Source organism: Lissotriton helveticus, chromosome 12 (assembly GCF_964261635.1).
Source record: "Lissotriton helveticus chromosome 12, aLisHel1.1, whole genome shotgun sequence".
NCBI lineage: Eukaryota > Metazoa > Chordata > Amphibia > Caudata > Salamandridae > Lissotriton > Lissotriton helveticus.
Genome location: NC_136073.1, coordinates 64,808,103 through 64,824,483, shown reverse-complemented (window position 1 = coordinate 64,824,483; position 16,381 = coordinate 64,808,103). Strand labels below are relative to the sequence as shown.

General features: G+C 48.0%; 1 protein-coding gene and 1 long non-coding RNA gene across 6 annotated transcripts in view; one reads left to right on the top strand and one right to left on the bottom strand.

Moving 5' to 3' along the window:
• The window catches only part of LOC144799025 (uncharacterized), a 708,806-nt gene that overhangs the window by 309,900 nt on the left and 382,525 nt on the right, over positions 1 to 16,381 (bottom strand). The gene's annotated exons all lie outside the window — the stretch shown is intronic.
• The window catches only part of LOC144799023 (alpha-2,8-sialyltransferase 8F-like), a 358,709-nt gene that overhangs the window by 260,384 nt on the left and 81,944 nt on the right, over positions 1 to 16,381 (top strand). For all 4 annotated transcript variants that reach the window (XM_078670182.1, XM_078670181.1, XM_078670184.1 and 1 more), the window contains one exon: positions 3,782 to 3,894. In XM_078670182.1, coding sequence (XP_078526308.1) covers positions 3,782 to 3,894 — 113 coding nt within the window. The remainder of the gene's footprint in view (positions 1 to 3,781; positions 3,895 to 16,381) is intronic.

The window sequence follows — 16,381 nt, the reverse complement described above, 5'->3', positions numbered from 1 at the left end:
AACCATTTCAAAATGGAAGGTATTCATCTGTTAGCGGATTTGTTACAGGACGGAGATTGGTTGGTCCGTCTGGACCTCAAAGATGCGTATCTGTCCATACCAATTTTTCCTCCACATCGCAGGTTCCTGCAGAGTCTTAGGAATGGCCAGTGTTACGAATATTTGGCTCTTCCTTTCGGGCTCTCCTCAGCTCCCTGGTGCTTCACCAAGGTGATGAAGCCAGTGATGGCTCACCTCAGGGAGAGGGGGATCAGGCTTATAATTTATCTAGACGACATACTGATCATGGCTCAGAACCAGTCCACGCTCAAGCAGCATTTAGACATGACAACATCGCTACTTCAGAGCTTAGGTTTTGTTATCAATCAAAAGAAGTCGGTGGTTATACCGACACAGGTGATAGACTTCCTAAGGTTCACGATAGACTCCCAGGCAGCACAACTGTGTCTTCCTCAGGCGAAATTGAAGGACTTGAAGAAGGAAATTCTCAAGTTGCTGGACAAACGGACGGTTACGCTCAGGGCGGTTGCCAGAGTAGTAGGGATATTGGCCTCATCCGTTCAAGCAATATTCCCGGGTCCCCTTCATTACAGGGTACTTCAGCGCCTGAAGATCAAGCATCTTCAGAGAGGTCTATCGTACACGGACTCCATTCCACTGTCGGAGGAGGTCCGAACCGAGTTGCAGTGGTGGCTCGGTCATGTAGAGGCCTGAAACGGCAGAGCGATCTTCGGATCACAGCCAGAGGTGGTGATCGAGTCAGACGCCAGCAGATGGGGCTGGGGCGCGCGCTGCGGAGATATCTCCACAGGAGGCAGATGGTCAACGCAAGAACTCTCTCTACACATAAATTGCTTAGAGCTGCTCGCAGGATTGTTTGCGATTTGCACGTTATCCCCGAAGCAGACATCTTGTTGCATCCTACTGCGATTGGACAATGTGTCCGCAGTGAGGTATATCAACAAGTTGGGTGGCACGAGGTCGTCACTCCTTGTTCAAATGGCCAAGGACTTTTGGCATTATTGCCTCGAGAATCAGATCTCAGTGATAACGGAGTACATACCAGGGCAATCCAATCAGGTAGCGGACTGGAATTCCAGGCATCTCAGGGATTACAGCGACTGGAAACTGTTTCCCCAAGTGTTTCAGTGGTTACAGACCATTTGGGGTCAATTTCAGACGGACCTATTCGCCTCCAGGCTAACCTATCAGATTCCCAGGTTCTTCAGCTGGAGGCCAGATCCGATGGCAACTGCAACCGATGCCTTTCTCCAGGATTGGTCGCAGGGAATACAGTATGCTTTCCCCCCGTTCTTATAAATTCCCAGGGTAATGACGCAGGTAATCAGACAACAGGCGGAGGTGGTCATGGTGACACCATGGTGGACGTCACAAGCTTGGTTCCCCAAGTTGTTGCAGTGGAGCTGCGATCACCCCCGGTTACTGCCGGACTCGAAGTGGCTATTGCAGGGCCCTCGTCAGGAGCAGCACCCGTTGCTGTTGGAGGGCAGGCTAACGCTGATGGCATGGAGGCTTTCAGGGAACAGTGGCAACTGCCAGGAGTTTCGAGCCAAACTTCGGATTTTATCAAGCAGGCATGGGCACCATCTACCAGGAAGCGTTATTCCGCAGCCTGGAAGAACTGGGTGGATTGGAGCGTGGGAAGACAGGTGGATCCCGTGGGGGCAGAGTTACCCCACGTGTTGAATTTCCTGTCGGCAAAAGCAGCTGATGGTCTGGCTTACCGATCAGTGAACAATTTCCGTTCAGCCATTTCGGCGGGGCATGCCCAGATAGACGGGAAACCGGTAGGCATGCACCCGGTGGTTTGCAAATTGCTGAAGGGGATTAGGGTAGCTAATCCCCCTAAACCCAAATATACGGGTTTGTGGGATGTTTCTCTTGTCATTTCTTTGTTCAACAGATGGCTTGATAATGCACTCTTGTCTAGGAAACAATTGTTGGCCAAGTTGGCCATGCTACTTTGCCTATCATCATGCAGACGGTCTTCCAATGTGAGAGCACTCGACGTTACAGGTAGAGTGTTTACCCCGGAAGGGGTTTCTTTTACTATTACGGGTCGTACAAAAACAATGTCACGACATATTGATTATACTGCATTTGAAAAAGTATGTGTAGTCAAATGTTTAAAAGCATATGAGGAATGTACAGAGGCCTTGAGGCCTCAAGGTTGTTTGCAATTATTGATTGCTTTGCAAAAAGCCGTTTAAACCTGTGGTGGCTGCCACAATTGCCAGATGGCTTCGCTTCATAATGAAGGAAGCAGTTATTGATACGCAGATCTTTGGTGCTCATTCAGTGAGAGGCGCTATGGCGTCAAAGTCTTATGGTTTGGGATCTAGTATCCAAGACATTATGTGTTGTGCAGATTGGTCTTCTGAATCAATGTTTAAGACGTTTTATTATAAGCCGGGGGGTGACATTACTTCTGTGGTTTTTAATGAGCGTTAAACTAGCATAATCTGAAGCCTCCGGTCCTGTAATAGAATCAAAAATTTGCTAGCATTCGCGCCAAGAATTTTCAATTCTATTAAGGACACGGAGGCGAGGATTATCCCACCCGGCTTAGTTTACAGTAATAAGCTTGCCCACCCAATTATGCAGTGATTACGGTGGTGTCATTTCCTTTCTTTCAGGATCAGATAAGAAGTCTGACTGATCGACGACGGACGACAGGATGTTTGGCCTGAAACCTTGTTTCTTCCATGTTGGAGGAGTTATGGTCTTATTCAAGTTTTTGTTGGACTTGGTTCGCCTCAAAGAAAGAGGATGATGGGAGCACACAAGGGGTTCTTATGGACTGTGGGGACGTGCCTATACTCATGTGTATCATGGGAAAAGTAGTTTGCTTTACTGTTTTTTATGAAAATATACATTTTCATTGTCTGCTGTGTTTATTGCAGTAAAGATTGAGAAGCATAATCCTCGCCTCCGTGTCCTTAATAGAATTGAAAATTCTTGGCGCGAATGCTAGCAAATTTTTGATTCACTCGGCATTGCAGCCTACAGGCTGGCAGACTCTGACGAGCGCAGGGCTGCAGACTGCCTTCATTCTTCCAGCTTGGCAGCACGTCGGACGCATAGCGTCGGAGGGAATGCTCTGGCTTCAGCCAATGTGTGCTGGTGATTTATGTGATGGGCAAGAACATAGTGGTGTAAACGGGTAATGAGCAGAAATCGTGGTTTAGGAACTCGTTAACGATGGAGTTGTTTGGCATTGCTCGTTGTTTAGCCTTCGTGGTTAAGGAATTCAAAGTTTAGGCAGTAGTTGTTCAATCATACCCTGCATTTCCACTGCATCTCCTAGTAATTTCGGGGGATATTGCGTGCAATGAAAAAAATATCAGGTAACCAAATTACCAGACCTTTTTCATACTCCACTCACAGAATACTACAGGCATGTGGGGGTCATTCTTCTTTTTTTCTGTTCAAGACCGACTAGTATTTACTGGCAGTGACGGACAGGGAAAAAAAAACATCCAACCGTCCTCTCTAAATGAAGAATTTGGTCGCATTTTCTTTTCCCGACAGCCCTACTGTGTCGAGCTGTCAAAATAAGCTGTCTGATGGCAGAGCTCAGGCAGTGGGGGTGTCATTTGAAGGATGCCGGTCTGCCCGACAGATAATAGAGCAGAGGAACAGAGAGTTTGAGGAACAGGCTCTTCCTGGAGGACCCTGCCCACTTAACTCGAAATGGGACCTGGAGTGTTCCTCAGCACACAAGGCAGCTTTATATTGTGAACCTTTTTCTTTTTTCCAGATGTCCCCTCTTCCAAGGAAGTTGGTTAAGTCCTGTGCAGTGGTCGGCAATAGCGCAATCTTATCCGGCAGCTGCTGTGGACGGGAGATCGACCAGAATGACTTTGTGATCAGGTAACTACTCACTCAGCTGCTGCTCACCCCCTAGCTTGAGGAATTGGTCCCATCAAAGAGGAATTTGATAAGTTACGGTAAGGAGAAATACTTTTACAACTAATTATTATTATTATTATTATTAATTCTTATATAGCGCATAGCTACCTGTGAGGACAATGGCCAGTAACCTGAATGGGCAACCTAAAATAGCTATGTTTTACCTTTTGGCGGAAGGAGATTAGGAAATTGCAACTCTAATCAGCTCAGGAAGTGTGCCCCACAACTTGGGGCCAATGGAAGAGAATGAGTGACCGGCTATTAGAGAACTTCTGAGTTTAGGCACTGAGAAAAGCAACTGGGTACTAGAACGCAGTGTGTGGGTTGGAAGATATGGCACAGCTAACTTTTGTAAAAATTCAGGGCCGGTGTTGAACTTGATTTTAGGCATAAAGCAGAGAGCCTCAAAGTTGATGCGTTTATCCACAATAAGCCAGAGGAGGTCACGAAGAAACCCAGACACTGAGGAGTATTTAGGTCGCCGGTATAGCAGCCTCGCTGTGGTGTTTTTAACCATCTGAAGATGTCTAATGAAGACATCGCTAGACGTCTAATAATACAATTAATAATAACTATTTCAATAATAAAATGTAATGCAAGAGTATCGAATTTACAGCATTCAATTTCAACGTGTGGTGTCTCTTTATTTGACATGTTACGGTAGCAAAATATTAAGCATTGAGCATGAAGTGCAAAGAAAACCAAATCTGAGCTCTTTATGTACGTTGTGCTACCCAGCGCTACGTCCATAACCTAGAAAGGCAGCAATCTTTAGAAACAGGGGCCAACTGTGCAAAGCCTTTTTGAAGTTGCAAACTCTGCAGATCCCAAATCACTGAGTATGTAACTGCAGAAGGGCTTTTTCAAAGGTACAAATCCCTTTTAGGAGTCGGAAAATTGTTTCCCTTGATACTTGTACTTCCTGCTGGCTCACACGTCTTTCCGAATCGTAAGAGTTTTTGTGGGTGTTTCCACATTTTTATAGGAAGGCGAGTGAAAGGTGTGTCCCCTCCTTTTTTCGATCCAGAGAGTAAAGAATCAATAGTTTGTGTCCACAGTTTCAGTTGCAATGTGTTGTGGGGTCAGCAGGACCCCTGCTAGGGCCTCGTATTGCTCTGGGACACTGCGCTGAAGTAAGACACACAGACACATTGGTGGGTGGTGTCAGCCGGAAGTCACGAGTGACTCCGGCCCCTTTATTTAAGCTCTCTGGCTACGCCTGGCCAGGGAGTGATACAAAGTATGTGGATGCTTCCGGGGTCTCGTCCACGCTGATGCCTGTGGACATAAACTAGACCACTACATCCCATCCCAAGTTAGTTCTTCAAACAGAGTTCTAATAACAACTAACATGAGAAGTCAGCAAGTCTTCGATTGGGTCTAGGATTCGGTCTAAGGTTGTATCGGTGTTGACGACCATCTTGTTCCCTTTCAGGACTGACTGGTTCTCTGTCGCCAGCCGGGGTTCTTGGACTGAGGCTCGTAGATGATGTTGATGCTGCTGGACCCTGAGCTAAGTCATCACCGGAGTTGGGTTCCATCGCTTCGGTCACAGGCTCTCTACTCCTGGATTGTTTTGACTCCTGCACCACACCATCCGTAGCAGAGACCCTTTTGAACCATGAGATGTTTCGTGTGATTACTTATCCTCCTCGCTCAATGGTGATAGCTGTTCCTCGGGTTGATCTCACAGTCCACAGCCCTGGTTCTTAGGGAGTTCGGAACTTCACTCCGCTATGACGATTTCATATTAAGATAGAGCATCTTGGTGTCAGCACTCGGGATCGTGCCCTCCGTTGGTAACTTGCTTTTTCATTGGTCAACTGCATCCTCGCCTGGGTGTTTGTTGGGTCATATGGTTCCTGCCTCCAGTTGTCGGCCATGGGAAGCGTGTCAAGCCGGGGCCCTGTCAGCATGAGTAACCATTGAGACCTCTGCGTTGTGCAGTGAGGTGTGCTGCGGGATTCTCTCAAGAATTGCTGTAGAGCGACCTCCGGGTCTGTCTGCTCAGCCACTGCTATACGCAGGACTTTGTCCGCAGTCCGCATGAAACGTTCTGCTTCACCATTGGCCTGTGTCCACTGGGGAGTGATGAGGTGATGCTTGACCCCTAGTCATGTCAGGAAGTCCTTGAACCCACTGCCCTGGAACGGGGGACCGTTGCCTGTTTTGAGGATGTATGGTAGGCCAAACAGCGCAAATGACTTTTCCAGGACAGGCTGTAGTTGGATGAATGCCGTGGATGGCAGGACCTCTACGATGGGATACTTGGTGTAGCTGACAATCAGAACAGCCGTCACTCTCCCGTCCTGGAAACTCTCGAAGTCAAGGCTCACCCATGACCAGGATGACGGAGCAGGGTCTTCGGTTATTCCTGGAGCTGGAGCTTCTGGTGTAGTGTAGTTCCTATATTCCCAACAGGCTCTGCACATTGGAATAGTGTATCCTGTAGTTTAGACGTAGGACTGAAGTCGAATAGGTCTCTACCGAATATACTAGACTTAATTGTGTGTGTGCTATCTAGCTCAGAGGGCACTAGAAACTTTCTCGAATGAACAAGAAGGGATTAGTTACTGACAACCGCTCAAAACATGACAACTTTGTTTCCCAAGAATAAGAAATATATCACTAGAGTCGCGGAAACAATAGATAGTTATTTCACTCAGTCAATCGTGCATGCTTCGTTTCACCAGAGGTGCAGAGAAAAAGAGAGACTGGCGTTTTCAATAAAAGGTACCGCTCAGCCCTCCACAGGGCTTGGTCGCCCCACTCACTGCTGCCGCTCCTGCCTGCCTTTGCCGCCTCCTGCCTGCAGATTCCTTCGCTCGCTGCCCCCTGCTCCTGGGAATTTCCCGCTGCTCCTGGGAATTTCCCGCTGCCCGCTGCTTCTTGGAATTTCCCGCCGCTGCCTCCCTGCGGCCCCGCCCCCCTGTGATTCCATTTGCCGCCCCGCACCCGCCACCCAGCTGCTCCTCCCTCCCGGCTCCTTACTTAAGGGGACCGTAGGGGACCACAGAGTGTGAAGGCTCAGCCCTCCACAGGGCTTGGTCGCCCCACTCACTGCTGCCGCTCCTGCCTGCCTTTGCCGCCTCCTGCCTGCAGATTCCTTCGCTCGCTGCCCCCTGCTCCTGGGAATTTCCCGCTGCTCCTGGGAATTTCCCGCTGCCCGCTGCTTCTTGGAATTTCCCGCCGCTGCCTCCCTGCGGCCCCGCCCCCCTGTGATTCCATTCGCTGCCCCGCTCCCGCCACCCAGCTGCTCCTCCCTCCCGGCTCCTTACTTATGACGCCCCCAGAGCGACCGCGCAGCGGACGCGCACAGCGGGAGCACCGATTGAGCGCCAAAGGTAAGCCCGTCTGCGCCCGTCTGCGCCTGGCCCGCGCCCAGCGCCAGGACCCCTGGCCCTCCCCGCCGAGGCAAGACGACCCGACTGACCTACGACGCCGCCACTCTCAACGCACTCAATGCCGGCCGGACCCACGCCTGCTGCCGAGCCACCCCGAGACGCACCCACGGACCCTTCACCTGCTGCACCTGCAAGTTCACCTGCCTCCGAACCTGCCCCGCACCCGCCAAGACAAACACCAGCAGCAACCACCTCAAGTGCATCCTGATCAACACCCGCTCCGTCCACAGACACGCCGTGGAACTCTGGAACCTCCTCGACGCTACATCACCGGACGTCGCCTTCCTCACGGAAACCTGGATGAACGCCTCCTCTGCACCCGACATTGCCATCGCCATCCCGGACGGGTACAAGATCATCAGGAGGGACCGCATCAACCAGACCGGAGGTGGCATCGCCATCGTCCACAGGAACACCATCCACATCACGACCGACGCCAACGACTCCTTATCCCCAGCCGAACATCTCCACTTCCAGATTCACACCAACCCTAAGACGACCCTCAGAGGTACCCTCGTCTACAGACCCCCGGGACCACGCACACAATTCAGCGAAGACATCACAGACTTCATCAGCCCGCACGCCCTCCCCTCCACTGACTACATCCTCCTCGGGGACCTCAACTTCCACCTGGAGAACAACAAGGACCGCAACACCACCGCCCTGCTGGAAAACCTCGCCAACCTCGGACTCAAGCAACTGGTCAACACCCCCACCCACTACGCCGGCCACACGCTTGATCCCGTCTTCTCTTCCAGCAAGTACATCACCTTCAGCCACGCCACCGGACAACACTGGACCGACCACAGCTGCGTCCACTTCAGCTTCAAAAGATCCACGACCCACCACCACCCGCAACAGGTACCTCACAGGAATTGGAGCAAGATCACCGCAGACCAGCTCACCACCTCCCTCAGCCAGAGCCCACCCGCCAACACAACGGACCCCAACGAAGCAGCCCGCAACTTCACACAGTGACCGCCTGCGCCGACGACCTCGCGCCACTAAAGAACCCTCCCAGCAGACCCAGAAGCAAGAAGGCATCCTGGTTCACCGACGACCTCAAGGACTCCAAGAAGACCTGCCGCACCCTCGAAAAAGCCTGGCTCCTCGACCGGACCACCGACAACATGACCGCCCTCAAACACGCTACCCGCAAGCACCACCAGCTCATCCGCACCACCAAGAAGAAATCCCTGAAGGAACGACTGGACAACAACGCCCGCGACAGCAAAGAGCTCTTCACTATCGTCAAGGAGTTCTCCAACCCCAGTACCGGCACCAACGACATCACTCCGTCACAAGACCTCTGCGACTCCCTCGCCTCGTTCTTCCACCGCAAGATCGCCGACATCCACAACAGCTTCGGCGCCCCACCCACGCACCCAACCGTCGAACCAACGCCCCCACCGCCACCCTTCGCACCTGGACCACGGTGACCACCGAAGACACAGCCCGCACGATGAACACCATCCACTCCGGATCTCCGACCGACCCCTGCCCACACCACGTCTTCAACAAGGCCGACTCCACCATCGCACCCCAACTCTGGAACATCATCAACGCCTCCTTCAACACCGCCACCTTCCCGGAGAGCTGGAAGCACGCCGAGATCAGCGCCCTCCTGAAGAAACCTACAGCGGACCCCACCGATCTCAAAAACTTCCGCCCCATCTCGCTCCTCCCTTTTCCTGCTAAAGTCATCGAGAAGATCGTCAACAGACAGCTGACCGCCTTCCTCGAGACGAACGGATCCCTCGACCCCTCGCAGTCCGGCTTCAGAGCCAACCACAGCACCGAGACCGCCCTCATCGCAGCCACCGACGACATCCGGACCCTGCTCGACAAGGGGGAAACAGTGGCCCTCATCCTCCTGGACCTCTCCGCTGCGTTCGACACGGTCTGCCACCGCACCCTAGTCCAGCGCCTCAGCAACATCGGTATCCAAGAGAAGGCACTGGAGTGGATCATCTCGTTCCTCGCCGGAAGAACACAAGGAGTCCGCCTCCCCCCGTTTCGCTCCGAGGCCACCGAAGTCATCTGCGGCGTCCCGCAAGGATCTTCACTCAGCCCCACCCTCTTCAACATCTACATGAAACCTCTCGCAGCCATCGCACGCCAGCACAACCTCAACATCATCTCTTACGCCGACGACACCCAGCTGATCCTCTCCCTCACCAGAGACCCCGACACCGCCAGAACCTGCCTACACGAAGGGATGAAAGACGTCGCCGAGTGGATGAAGGACAGCCGCCTGAAACTGAACTCGGACAAGACGTAAGTCCTCATCCTGGGATCTTCGCCCTCCGCCTGGGACGACTCCTGGTGGCCCCCAGCCCTGGGCACCGCACCCAAGCCAACCGACCACGCACGCAACCTGGGCTTCATCCGGGACCCCTCCCTCTCGATGACCAGACAAGTCAACGCCGTCTCCTCATCGTGCTTCAACACCCTGCGTATGCTTCGCAAGATCTTCTGCTGGATCCCGACCGAGACCAGGAAGACTGTCACCCAGGCACTCGTCACCAGCCGACTAGACTACGGAAACGCCCTCTACGCCGGAACCACAGCCAAGCTACAGAAAAGACTCCAGCGCATCCAGAACGCCTCCGCCCGACTCATCCTGGATGTCCCCCGACGCAGCCACATCTCCAGCCAACTGAGGAACCTGCACTGGCTCCCCGTCAACAAGAGGATCACGTTCCGGCTCCTCACCCACGCACACAAGTCTCTCCACGACCTGGGCCCCAAGTACCTCAACGACCGCCTGACTTTCTACACGCCCACCCGCCAGCTACGGTCCACCAGCCTTGCCCTCGCAGCCGTACCACGCATCCGAAGAGCCACCGCCGGAGGAAGATCCTTCTCTTACCTGGCTGCCAAGACTTGGAACTCCCTCCCCATCCACCTTCGGCTGACCCAGGACCATCTCGCCTTCAGGAAACAACTCAAGACCTGGCTGTTCGAGCAGTAGCATACCCCTCCCCCCAAGCGCCTTGAGACCCTCCCGGGTGAGTAGTGCGCTATACAAATGGCATGATTGATTGATTGATTGATTGAACAGTCTTCTTTCTCAAGCATAAGAAATGAACTGCTGCAATCGTAATACTTGCGGTAAAGTACACACCGTACAGTACGAAGAGTATTATAAAATAATATTGTAAAAGCATGATATGGTTCTAAGCCATAAAGTACCTAAAATGCAAAAAATACATACAGTGATAAGTAATGACCAAAAGTACTCAACTGGTGCTTCTAAAATACGCCTACCCCGGTGTACCTAACCTAGGTCTAGTACAAGGGAAGAAGTAAGTAAGGTGTAGCCTATTTTTAGTATTCTTTGCCAAGAATCTATCCAAGAATTCTCTTGGGGTCTAATCAGCTCCGTACCTTGGTTTAGAATGAGGGAGGTCTTGTATCTCCCAGCAACCCGCAAGGGTAGCCTGGAAACACTGGAGCAGGATTTCTCGGCAGGAGAAAGTACAGCGTCTCTCAGTGCGACAGCTGGGGGGTCGGCTTCCTTCGGCACTTGCTGCAGCAGGGCGCGTCGGGCAAGAAGATAGTCGAACTGCTCCAAACCACCGTGTGTTTGTTTGGACAAGTGTGGGCATATTTATACCTTGAAGGTGCAGAGTTTGACATAAGATTGGACATAATAACGTCATTAGAGACTTAATTCTCTGAAAACTCCATGATTTCTTGGATAAATTAATATTCATGCAGGGGGAAGTCCCTGACTGCTGAAGGCGGGGTTTTCCAAGAAATCGTTTGTAGATTTTCGGAACTAGTGGAAGTAGCCAAGCCGTATTAGGACTACTTGAGTTGTGTCTTAATATGGTTATGATTTCTTTGCCTATATAAGGATACGGTATTTTATACCTATATAAGGGCATGAATCGAGAAAATTACACTAGGGTCCTAAAACGCTATACAACACCCACTCCACGTATTATGTCTAATATTACTAAATCTATAAGCACAAAAAACATAACTAAAGCATGTATTCATAATGCCACCCAAAATACATGAAATGCATTAAACATGGTTTATACACATACATGAGTATTTGTTTTGTACGCATTTTACAAGCAATTGTTGTCATTAAAAATGCTATTTAAATGAAACATGAAATGACAGTTATGAAATGGCTCCAAATTTACAGAAAAAAAGTCGAGACCATTCCATAGCATATAATATAAACAGTTAACGATTTTATGAGATAATGCCAAATATTTGTCTATAGGAAGTATCAAATGAATCTCTTGTTCTCTAAGAATAGTTCTACTTTAAGCAGATTACTTTGTGCCAAGGAAAAAGGGGTCTATTCTGGGATGAAGAGAAAAAGTTTTTAAATGTAGATTGTAGAAACATAGAGTTCCCAAGCTAGAGGGTTTGTTTTGAAAACCGAAGGCTGAATTTCAGGGTTCATGGAACGCTGTGTGCACTTTCAAAAATTATTCTCGGTTTTGGGAAAAAACATCAAATCATCTAAGCTGGCAAAGAAGCCGTCTACCACATTTGGTGAAAGTGGAACTACTTCATCAAGTAGATCAAATGTGCATCGAGGTGAAACATCGCCGTCAGCGTCAGTCGCATTAGCAACATTCGATGTAGATGGTACCTGTGTGCCTGTTGTTCCATGAACCTCACCAATAGCTGGATTTGCTGGTGAGATCTCAATGAATGCCGTCATGAGGATTGGCAAACACGCATTCTTCTCCGCAAAGCAGGCATCGTAGAACAGGTAAGATGCAATCTTGCCAGATTGGTCTGAATGAAAGAAAACAAGTGGTATTCAGATCTCTTAAACGAGCCAAGCCACGAATCTGTGTAATCCGGTCACGATACCGCATGGTCAGGAGAGCCCGTTCCCTTGTAGTCTGGGCTTCGTTGGTGACTGGACTTGCCATATCGGAGCAGGAGAAACAAAAATAGAATTACTGCTATGAGTCCCAAAATGAGAGGCAGACCGCTGAACACAGAGTGCCTGAAATTTGGAAAAATGCAGAGGACTGCTTCGAATGGTGTTAACAGTCCCGAAACGATCGTCTTAAATACATGTGCGATGCCACTAGTATCAGACATGTTTAAGATTTGACCTAACATTTCTGCGAAATGTACTGGACAGTTTGTTGATAATAAGGCATGTATCTCTGCAGAAGTCTTTGCAACTTGCAGATCATATGTTTCTCTAGACGAGGTCAGTGGCACAGTTTGTTGTAAAAGAATGGCTTTAATTCTGCTTAAAGTATCAATTCGTATAGAAGAGATATTCAGTGAAGGCCATAACGCCGTCTCCCTGTCTGTAGTACTCTTTGGATACAATACTTGCATACAACAAGTGACCCTGGCCGACACACTAGCCAGATACACTTTTCCTGGCAGCATGCCACAACAGCTGTGATCGTTGAGCATAACGTAGCTCCCATTGGAAAGCTGCTTAAAAATCGGTTCTATCACGGACGCTGGAGTACCGTGCATGTGGCAAGAAAGGTTATTTAAAGAACCTTCGCAGGCTCCATGTAGGTTAATACCTTCACATAGAAGTGTACCGCTTAGTGAGTTTTTACAATTGTTTGTACTAAGAAATACTTCCTTTCCCCCACTCCAACATTTGTGTGTGTATGGTAAAGACCAGGTTGACTTAATGTATCCTTTACCCAACCTTTCATACAGGCCTGCTGGTATATGCTGTAGACAATACTGAAATTGGAAAATCGTCACTGGTATCGTGATGGTGCCATGTATTATCCATTCAACTACAGGTTTCTCAGAAACTGTTAATGGTAATCTTTCCAGTTTTTCAATGCTCAGCAGCGTATAGTCTGCTCCTCTTTGTGCCAGAGAGATTTGTTTATCTGTAAGGTTAAAGACAGTAAACAATGACGTGGTATTGATTAGACGCTATGGCACATAGCCTGAACGGAGATTTTGCAACATCCAGCCTATTAGCATTATAGAACGCAATTGAGACTGGCCATGTTGTAACATTAGCAAATCCTGTTCTATAATATCAATCGCAGATGATACAATGCCGTCCAAAGAATAAATTCTGGAGGACAGAGTCGTTAACCCATTGTCCACTACAGAGAGTGCTTTCTCTAAATTAATACGATAAATTTCTCGTATTTCTTCTGCAGTTTCCATTCGCGTTATTTTCCAAGCTTCGTTGTACGTAGCGTATATATCGGCGTATATGAAATATTTTCGAAGTTGTTTACGAGGCCCAAGTAAAAAGTCTTGTAAGTCAACACCTTCTTTAAGTAAAGTCAAGTGTTGTTTAATATCTGGAAGTGTGGATTTCTGTAGCCAATCAAGGCATAGTTTTCCAACACTGTATGTGGTGACTATCCCTGGATGTTGTCTCTGGGAGTATCATGGATCTGGCCTATTCATTTTGAACCCTTCTCTTTTGTTCATGAATCTATCTTGACAGTTATTCGTCTCTATGGGCCAGATTAACCATTGTTTCCAATCAGTATTGGTTCTGTTGTGTTTTAAAATCTGTTTACTGTCAGGTGTGGCCTTAGGTATTGACGGTTTGTTTAAATCTTTTATCTTAGCTAAGCCAAGACATGATGTTTGTTGAATGGTATCGTTCAGAAATATGATTTTCTCTGGTATAATGCAGGCTCTGAACAAGGCTTCTAAACCCTGCACCTGCCATTCTTTTGTGCCCCAGACAGTTTTTATCTCGATGTTATCTTTCCAAAAGTTAAAACCTAATGTAGACAGCTGAGCATTAAAGTTTGCAGAATAAATTTGTTTAGTATTGATTAACATGGTTTTCATTCCTGTCTTGTTCACATTTTTAAAATAAAATGTTTCTGGGTTTGTGACATTAAAACCTGTAAAATATGGAAATTTGTCATAAAATGTTTTAGAGCTGACTTTTGGCGGCGTTGGACAATGTTCCCATTGATTGTAAGTAAAAACATTTCTAGGATTTACAGATTTGTGCAAATAATGGTGACCAAAATGATTATAACAATACAGTTCTTCATAACTTGTTGAACCTTCTAGGTGTTCATATTTTTGAAATTTTGCTGACATTTCTAAGTCTGACATCATATTATTAACAGTTTCAAAGTCCCAATCATCTGAAAAGGTGCTTGATGAAACAAAATCACTTAAAGAAACCTTAAACTGGTGTGGAGTCTTCAACAGTTCCACCGGGCCAAAAATGTCATAGTCAGTTGTGTCCCATGCTATACCACCAGGTATAGGAACGGCTGTGATGTTTACCAATGACAGGTCTCTCCGCTAACGATGAGATGACTTGTATGGTTGCAGGAGCAAGTTGATGTTCTTACTTGCTGTGTCCATTGCACTGTATTTTCCATCTATCATTTGTCCCAAACTCAAAACAAGAATGAGCCATAGTAGCAGAAACAGTACACATAATCCTATCCAAAATTCAACCCATGGCGAAACCAGTTTTCTCAAGTTGATGAAGGAGTTTTGTTATTTTTTCCTTAAAAGGTGTTTTTGCTGGCATTATTTCTGGTTCACTGAGATCCTCAGAGAAGTTATCGAAGTTGATAAAATAGCCAGAGGCAGTTCTGTCAATAGTTGGTATTGCATCCGGATTTTTCGGAATCGCTGGAGCTGTTTCTTCCTTTGTCATATTAGTATAGTCTGAGGCTATATCATTGTAGACAGGTGTTTCTTGACAAACTGTTATTTGGGTTTCAAGAGGTACAAGTTCCATGGCTTTGTTGCATAGTCCTTCTTTTCTTACTGCAGGTTTATCAAAGGTGATCAGTCTTTCAGTTTGAACCTCTTGGATAGTAGCCAGATTTGGTCGTCTGCTACATCTTGGGAGTCCACTGGGCCTACTACTTATTATTGGCCACATGATTGTGGTTTTACCAGGTCAATTGATACTGTTCTGTTCTCCCTTTTTCCAGCAAGCGGCGGTAGTTACACTGATCTTGTTTCAAGAATTGCTAAGACAGGTACTGCTTTTCTATAAGAAGGCCCAAATTCCTTCTTTACCGCAATCTTTTCCCTGACTAGATCCCCAATCTTTGGAATCCAGAAAGGTCTTGCTGGGACAGGTGGTTTTTCTTCCGTGGTTGTTGGGCTTTGTGATGTGTTACTCAGACTTCTTCTTATTTCTATTAAGTCCTGTAAAACAGCCAAACGGTCTTGGATATCAAACGGTTTCTTTTCCACCACTAAAGTTTGACAATCAAAGTCCTGGATAAGCATTCTAGTACCAAATAATAATTAATATGGAGTAATTCCCCCTGGAAAATTTCTTGGCAGAATATTAAGACTACGTTGGACACTATTTAAATGTTTGACCCACCCGTCACCCGAACCTAATACCCTAGCTGTTATAGATTGCTTTATGTCACGGTTTTTTCTTTCCACTACCGCATTTCCCTCAGGATGGAAGGGACTCGAAAACCGCAATGCAACACCCAAGCTGGCCATGGCCTCCTTGTAAGCTCGAGAGCTAAATGCAGGACCCTGGTCAGAATGTAGCGTGTCGATGCGTATGTGCCGATAAAGACTCGCAAATCTTTTATAACAGTTCTGGCGTCAGCCGAGAGCTGGGTCCACATCCAAATGAATATTGTGCAGGAATCCACTGCGACCATGATATATTTATAGGTACCGTCCCTTTGTAAGGGACCACAGTAGTCCAGGTAAACACACGCTAATGGTTTATCTGAAATCAGAAGGGACGTCTGCGCAGGTCGTTTTACTGTAGAAACTTTTATTCTTTGCCAGATTTCACATTCTAGAACATAGTTTCTAGTTTGTTTCCTCATGCGTGGCCACCAGTATCTCTGTTTTAATAATGATACTGTTGCGGAAACTCCTGCGTGTGCAGAGGCGAGCCCTTCATGTGCTGCTATTATTAGTCCTAACCTATGTTCCATGTTTGGAATTGCCCTATCCCCCACTCCAGGGATTCGAGCAAAAGGAACATTGTTTGCATGAGTTGTATATGAGTACTTTACTGGAAAGCCTTTTGGGAGTGTCTTAACACTGTCTTTTACTGAAGGAGTGACAGCTTGCATTATTTCGCT